At 47.3% G+C, this 7,671-nt stretch overlaps 1 protein-coding gene across 1 annotated transcript; it reads left to right on the top strand.

The window, feature by feature from the left end:
• The first annotated feature begins 1,673 nt into the window (after positions 1-1,673).
• LOC130284841 (fibrinogen-like protein 1-like protein) lies at positions 1,674-6,958 on the top strand. The gene is made up of 2 exons (XM_056535689.1): positions 1,674-1,845; positions 6,281-6,958. The coding sequence occupies exons 1-2, from the start codon at positions 1,674-1,676 to the stop codon at positions 6,928-6,930; spliced, it is 822 nt and encodes a 273-aa protein (XP_056391664.1). The 3' UTR covers positions 6,931-6,958.
• The last annotated feature ends 713 nt before the right edge of the window (positions 6,959-7,671 follow it).

The following is a 7,671-nucleotide window of genomic DNA, read 5'->3' as shown; positions in this document are numbered from 1 at the left end:
TGATCAGCATTATCGGCGCTTGACTGCTCCTGCCTGGATCTCAGGCACGGAGCAGTCATTCGTCGATCGGACACCGGGGAGGCAGGTAAGAGCCCTCCCGGTGTCCGATCAGCTGTTCGGGACGCCGCGATTTCACCGCGGCGGTCCCGAACAGCCCGACTGAGCAGCCGGGTCACTTTCACTTTCACTTTAGAAGCGGCGGTCAGCTTTGACCGCCGCTTCTAAAGGGTTAATACCGCACATCGCCGCGATCGGCGATGTGTGGTATTAGCCGCGGGTCCCGGCCGTTGATTAGCGCCGGGACCAACGCGATATGATGCGGGATCGCGGCGCGATCCCGCTTCATATCGCGGGAGCCGGCGCAGGACGTAAATATACGTCCTGCGTCGTTAAGGGGTTAACTTGTCTATGTGCCCATAGGGGACTATCTATAGCAATCATTAGATTACTAATACTGTTCAGTGCTATGCATAGGCATAGCACTGATCAGTATTATCGGCTGTCTTCTGCTCTGGTCAGCTAGAAGACGGACCAAAGTAAAAGATGCCAGGAGAGGGGTGGAGGCAGGTGAAGGGACCTCTGGCCGCCATCTTGGCTAATGGGATTAGTATCGATCACGGCATCTGAAGGGTTAATGGTGGGCATCAGTGTGACGGCTCGCTTCATGTAAATTAGGTAAATATACCTCCTGGTGCGTGAAGTACCCGTGCATCAGGATGGACATTTACGACCAATGCCATTAAAGGGGTACTCCGGTGGAAAACTTTTTTTTTTTTTTTTAAATCAACTGGTGCCAGAAAGTTAAATAGATTTGTAAATTACTTCTATTAAAAAATCTTTACCCTTCCAGTACTTTTTAGCTGCTGTTTGCTACAGAGGAAAATCGTCTTGTCCACAGTGCTCTCTGCTGACACCTGATGTCCGTATCAGGAACTGTCCAGAGCAGGAGAAAATCCCCATAGCAAACCTATGCTGCTCTGGACAGTTCCTGATACAGACAGCAGGTGTCAGCAGAGAGCACTGTGGACAAGACAAAAAAAGAAATTCAAAAAGCAAAGAATTTCCTCTGTAGCAAACAGCAGCTGATAAGTACTGAAAGGATTACATTTTTTAACAGAAGTAATTTACAAATCTGGCACCAGTTCATTTAAAAAAAAAAAAAAAAAAAAAAAAGTTTTCCACCAGAGTACCCCTTTAAGGGGGAATTGATTCTTTGGGTTTTTCATGCCAATATCACCTGGAAATATATTTAGTGAGAAAAATTATGACGTGTTAAATACTTATTTCCCCCGCGGAGCGTAAACACTGGTCAGACGAGGAAGGTGGCAGATACAAGGAAGCGCTCGGTGATACCGATCCCAATCGTCTTGTAAATCTGCAGATATGTCCGGTCACCTATAAACTTCCCCGCAATCTTATTTACCTGGAGAGAAGGTAAATGTTCCGGCACCGGACAGGTGTCAGATGTAGCGCCGGAGCCATCAGCCATGTCCGCACGTTCGCTTGTTTGTTCTGATTTTACGCGTTCCTGCTTGGGTCCCACCTCACATCTGCCGGATTCTTATATTAAACTTTATTACTGACCTCATCCCTTTATCACGGATATAAAAGACTTTTTTTTTTATTCCACATTTTTGAGTCTCTCCGGGCGGCGAGAGATCAGTGTCAGGATGATGGGGATAAAGCCGTGGAACGTCTGCTGCCTGATCCTACTGTGTGCATCGCTCTCCAGGGAGGACGAGGTGCAGGATCCCAAAGAAGAGGCGGCTCAGCTCATCGCCAATATCAAGATGGTAGATGACGTCAATGACATCATCAACTTCAATGACCTGCGGCAGAGGAGAGGTAAAACCCCCATCATCCTCACAGAGAGGAGACGGAATCACTAGTGAGCTTCAACCTGTGGCTTACCAGCTGTTGCCGAACTACAACTCCTAGCACGTGGGGGGTTGTAGTTTTGCAACAGCTGGAGGTCCACAGGTTGGAAAGCAATATCTAAAGCAGTGGTCTCCAACCTGCGGACCTCCAGATGTTGCAAATCTACAATTCCCAGCATGCCCGGACAGCCGTTGGCTGTCCGGGCATGCTGCGAGTTGTAGTTTTGCCACATCTGGAGGTCCGCAGGTTGAAGACCACTGATCTAAAGCAATGATCTTCGAACAGTGGACCTCCAAAATGTTGCAAAACTACAACTCCCAGCATGCCCAGACAACCATTGGCTGTCTGGGCATGCTGGGAGTTGTAGTTTTGCAACATCTGGAGGTCCGCAGGTTGAAGACCACTGATCTAAAGCAGCCAACGGCTGTCCAGGCATGCTGGGAGTTGTAGTTTTGCAACATCTGGAGGTCCGCAGGTTGAAGACCACTGATCTAAAGCAGCCAACGGCTGTCCGGGCATGCTGGGAGTTGTAGTTTTGCCACATCTGGAGGTCCGCAGGTTGAAGACCACTGATCTAAACCAATGATCTTCGAACAGTGGACCTCCAAAATATTGCAAAACTACAACTCCCAGCATGCCCAGACAACCATTGGCTGTCTGGGCATGCTGGGAGTTGTAGTTTTGCAACATCTGGACGTCCGCAGGTTGAAGACCACTGATCTAAAGCAGCCAACGGCTGTCCAGGCATGCTGGGAGTTGTAGTTTTGCAACATCTGGATATCCGCAGGTTGAAGACCACTGATCTAAACTAATGATCTTCGAACAGTGGACCTCCAAAATATTGCAAAACTACAACTCCCAGCATGCCCAGACAACCATTGGCTTTCCAGGCATGCTGGAAGTTGTAGTTTTGCAACAGCTGGAGGGTCACAGGTTGTAAAGCAATGATCTAAAGCATTGGTTTTCCAACAGCGAACCTCCAATTGTTGCAAAACCACAACTCCCAGCATGCCCGACCAGCCGTTGGCTGTCTGGGCATGCTGGGAGTTGTAGTTTTGCAACAGCTGGAGGTCCGCAGATTGGCGACCAATGCATTAAAGTAGTATTCGCTAACCCAGAGCTCTCTAAAAGGCTGTCTGGACATGCTGGGAGTTGTAGTTTTGCAACAGCTGGAGAGACCCAGGTTGGAAAACAAAGTTCTAAAGCAGTGGTTTCCAAACAGTGAACCTCCAATTGTTGCGAAACCACAACTCCCAGCATGCCCGGACAGCCATTGGCTGTCCGGGCATGCTGGGAATTGTAGTTTTGCAACAGCTAGAGGTCTGCAGTTTGGAGACCAATACTTAAAGGGGTACTCCGGTGGAAAACTTTTTTTTTTTTTTTATATATATATGAAGTGGTGCCAGAAAGTTAAACAGATATGTAAATTACTACTATTAAAAAATCTTTCTCCTTCCAGTACTTATTAGCAGCTGTATGCTACAGAGGAAATTATTTTCTTTATAAATTTCTTTTTTTTTTTGTCTTGTCCACAGTGCTCTCTGCTGACATCTCTGTCCGTGTCAGGAACTGTCCAGAGCAGCATAGGTTTGCTATGAGGATTTTCTCCTGCTCTGGACAGTTCCTGATACGGGCATTAGGTGTCAGCAGAGAGCACTGTGGACAAGACAAAAAAGAAATTCAAAAAGAAAATAATTTCCTCTGTAGCATACAGGTGCTAAAAAGTACTGGAAGGGTAAAGATTTTTTTAATAGAAGTCAAATCTGTTTAACTTTCTGGCCCCAGTTGATTTTTAAAAAAATAAAACATTTCTACCGGAGTACCCCTTTAAAGTAACATTTCCCAACCCAGTCAGGACATGCTGGGAGTTGTAGTTCTGCAACAACTGGAGAGCCAAAGGTTGGAGTCTCTAACCACAGAAAACATAGACATAAGTTATTGATACGTAACAGTAGTTTTATTCCTATGTTACTTCATTTCTAAACACTAATCAACTTCTCTCTGCTTGCTGTCATTGAATGAAGATTCCAGAGGCTGAAAAAAAAAAAAAAAAATTCCCGCACCTAATACTTCTCACTTCTGATCGTTTGTCACAGTTGCTTCCAGTCTAGACAATGCTCTGTGAGCTATACACATCAGCCGGCACACATTTCTCGCCTGCCCTGGCAGTTTGTTACAATGTATCAGTGCAGACTTAGCGTTTAAAATCTGTGAATCTGGCTAAAAAGGAAGCGATTTTTATTTTTTGCGCCATGATCTGTCATTTTCATCGGTACTATCTTTGCTTTGATGGGACTTTTTGATCACTTTTTTCCGCTGATTTATGAAGTGACCAAAAACAGGAAAGAAAATTTAACGTTTACGCTGTTTATTTTTGCTTGTATTTTTATTATAAAAAATAAATACGGGAAAAAAATAAATAAAATATATATATATATATATATAGAGTAATTAGGAGCAGCCGTATTAGTCCAGTGATGCAAAAAGCCAAATCAAGTTATCTTGTAATAACCTTTTTTATTGGACTAACGAGATTATGTAGAGAAGCTTTCGGGATTCCTCCCTTTATCAAGTCATAAGAATTATATATATTATATATATTTTTATTATTATTTTATATTATATATATTTTTATTATTATTATTTTATATTATTATTTTATTATTTTATAAACACTTTAGAGGTCCCTATAGGCGACATTCAATGTTTGATTGCTTGTACTGTTCAGTGCTATGCCCCAGTACTAGAGATGAGCGAACTTACAGCAAATTCGATTCGTCACGAACTTCTCGGCTCGGCAGTTGAGGACTTTTCCTGCATAAATTAGTTCAGCTTTCAGGTGCTCCCACGGGCTGGAAAAGGTGGATACATTCCTAGGAGACTCTTTCCTAGGACTGTATCCACCTTTTCCAGCCCACCGGAGCACCTGAAAGCTGAACTAATTTATGCAGGAAAAGTCATCGAACTGCCGAGCCGAGAAGTTCGTGACGAATCGAATTTACTGTAAGTTCGCTCATCTCTACCCAGTACCACTCTACTTCTACTGTTTGCCTGAGGCAGACTGTATTACCAGGGCCATGATCATCATCATGGAGGTAGGGAGAAGCCCTCTGGCCACTACTATGATCCTGATCAACCCCACAAACCCATCAGCAACAGTCATTATAACTTTCCCCGTATCCAGTGACAACAATCTAGATCAGTGTTTCCCAACCAGAGTGCCTCCAGCTGTTGCAAAACTACAACTCCCAGCATACCCAAACAGCCTTTTGGACACCAATGGGTTGGAGAATATTACTTTAGAGTAGTGTTTCCCAACCAGGAGGCCTCCAGCTGGTGCAAAACCCCAACTCCCAGCATGCTGGGAGTTGTAGTTTTGCAACAACTAGAGGTCCACAGTTTGGCAACCACAGCAATAGACTATGCTGAAGGCTGTCTGGGCATGCTGGGAGTTGTAGTTTTACAACAGCTGGAGAGACCCAGGTTGGAGAACAATGATCTAAAGCAGTGGTCTTCAAACTGTGGACCTCCAGCTGTTGCAACACTACAACTCCCAGCATGCACTGAAAGCCTTTTGGAGAGCATTGGGTTGTTGAATATTACTTTAGAGCATTGGTCGCCAAAGTGCAGATCTCCAGCTGTTTTAAAACTACAATTCCCAGCATGCACGAACAGCCTTCGGCTGTTCGAGCATGCTGGGAGTTGTAGTTTTGCAACAACTGGAGTTCCACAGTTTGGCAACCACTGCAATAGACCATGCTGAAGGCTGTCTGGGCATGCTGGGAGTTGTAGTTTTGCAACAGCTGGAGAGACCCAGGTTGGAGAACAATGATCTAAAGCAGTGGTCTCCAAACTGTGGACCTCCAGCTGTTGCAAAACTACAACTCCCAGCATGCTCGAACAGCCGAAGGCTGTTCGTGCATGCTGGGAATTGTAGTTTTAAAACAGCTGGAGATCTGCACTTTGGCGACCAATGCTCTAAAGTAATATTCAACAACCCAATGCTCTCCAAAAGGCTTTCAGTGCATGCTGGGAGTTGTAGTGCTGCAACAAGCGGAGATCCACAGTTTGGAGAACACTGCATTATACTATGCTCAAAGCTGTCTGGGCCTGCTGGGAGTTGTCATTTTGCAACAGCTGGAGGCTCCCTGGTTGGGAAACACTGATGTAGAGGTTCTTGTGTGTGCCTTGTGCCTACCTGCTTTAGCTGAAGTGGCAGGCACATTTGTTTATTTTGGGTGCAGGTGTGAACCTGGCTCAGTTTCCACAGTATTTCCCTTCTCAGAGCAGCAGTTTATGCTCCAGAGCTGAACTCTGAGGATAGGAATTTCTAGTCAGCCATTATAGAGTCTATGTAGAACTGTCCTCCCCCGCTTTCCTCTGAACCTTTGGTGTCTTTCAGTCTTCTTCACCAGGGACTGTGAGGAGCTCTACCTCTTGGGGCACAGGAAGAGCGGACTCTACGTGATCCACCCCGAGGGCTCCCCTTATCTCGTGGTCCAGTGCTACATGTTCGACTGCGGGGGATGGACGGTCATCCAACGCAACAGCTACAACACGGAGATCACCTGGAGCGAAACCTGGACGGCGTATAAATACGGCTTCGGGAACATCGAGCTGGATCACTACCTCGGCAATCGCTTCATCAACCTGTTAACCGCGCAGAAGTGGAACAAAGTCCGCTTCCTGCTGGTGGATTCAGAGAACCGGTCCCGGTTCGCCGACTACGACAGCATCTACCTGACCAACGAAACCGACAAGTACCGGCTGAGGTTGGGGACGTACGCAGGAGACGCCGGGGACGCCATGACGTCCGGGACCTATAAAAACATACACGACAACATGAGGTTCTCCACTTTTGACGGCGACAACGACCGGCTGTACAACACGAACTGCGCCAATGAGTTCGGAGGCGGCTGGTGGTTCGACGCCTGCTACGACGCTCATCTCAACAGCAGGGGGCGCCTGCACTGGAAACCGCTGTGCGACCACAACTGCAGGAGCTCGCTCATCCTCATACGACCCGTACATATGTATTGTAACCGCGTGTAGACAAAGTACCGACCGGGCTCTGCTACATCCACCGCGCTAATCAATCACCCGCAATCTTACTAATTCTGCTTAAAGGGGTACTCCTTCCCCAAGACATCTTATCCCCTATCTAAAGGATAGGGGATAAGATGTCTGATCGCGGGGGTCCCGCCGCTGGAGACCCCCGCAATCTAGCATGGAGCACTCACCTGTAAGCACTGCCGGAAGCGCTGGAGGCTCCAAGTCTTATGCCTCCCGACCATTGGGAATGAGTATCGTGACGTCATGAACCTGCGCCCGTGTGATGTCACGCCCCGCCCCCTCAATGCAAGTCTATAGGAGGGGATGGATATCCCATAGACTTGCATTGAGGGGGCGGGGCATGATTTTACATGGGGACAGAGTCGTGACATCACAATACTCCGACATCACACGGGGCAGAGTTGTGTCGTCACGATACTCCATGTCTGTGTCACGCCCCCTCCCCTAGACTTGCAATGAGGGGGCGGGGTGTGATGTCACACAAGGGCGGAGTTGTGTTGTCATGATACTCCATGCCCGTGTCACACCCCCTCCCGTAGACTTGCATTGAGGGGGCGGGGCATGATTTCACATGGGGGCGGAGTCGTGACATCACAATATTCCGTCCCCGTGTCACGCCCCCTGCCTTAGACTTGCATTGAGGGGGCGGGGCATGATGGCACACGGGGGCGGAGTCGTGACATCACAATACTCCGTCCCCGTGTCACTCCCCCTGCCATA

The sequence above is a fragment of the Hyla sarda genome, chromosome 8 (genome assembly GCF_029499605.1).
Source record: "Hyla sarda isolate aHylSar1 chromosome 8, aHylSar1.hap1, whole genome shotgun sequence".
NCBI lineage: Eukaryota > Metazoa > Chordata > Amphibia > Anura > Hylidae > Hyla > Hyla sarda.
This window is presented reverse-complemented; position numbering and strand designations above follow the sequence as displayed.

Bases quoted from the DNA above. Each gene is read 5' to 3' on its own strand.
- LOC130284841 (XM_056535689.1), top strand. From the start codon at position 1,674: ATGGGGATAAAGCCGTGGAACGTCTGCTGCCTGATCCTACTGTGTGCA. The intron at 1,846-6,280 runs GTAAAACCCCCA...GGTGTCTTTCAG, and splicing joins TGACCTGCGGCAGAGGAGAG to TCTTCTTCACCAGGGACTGT.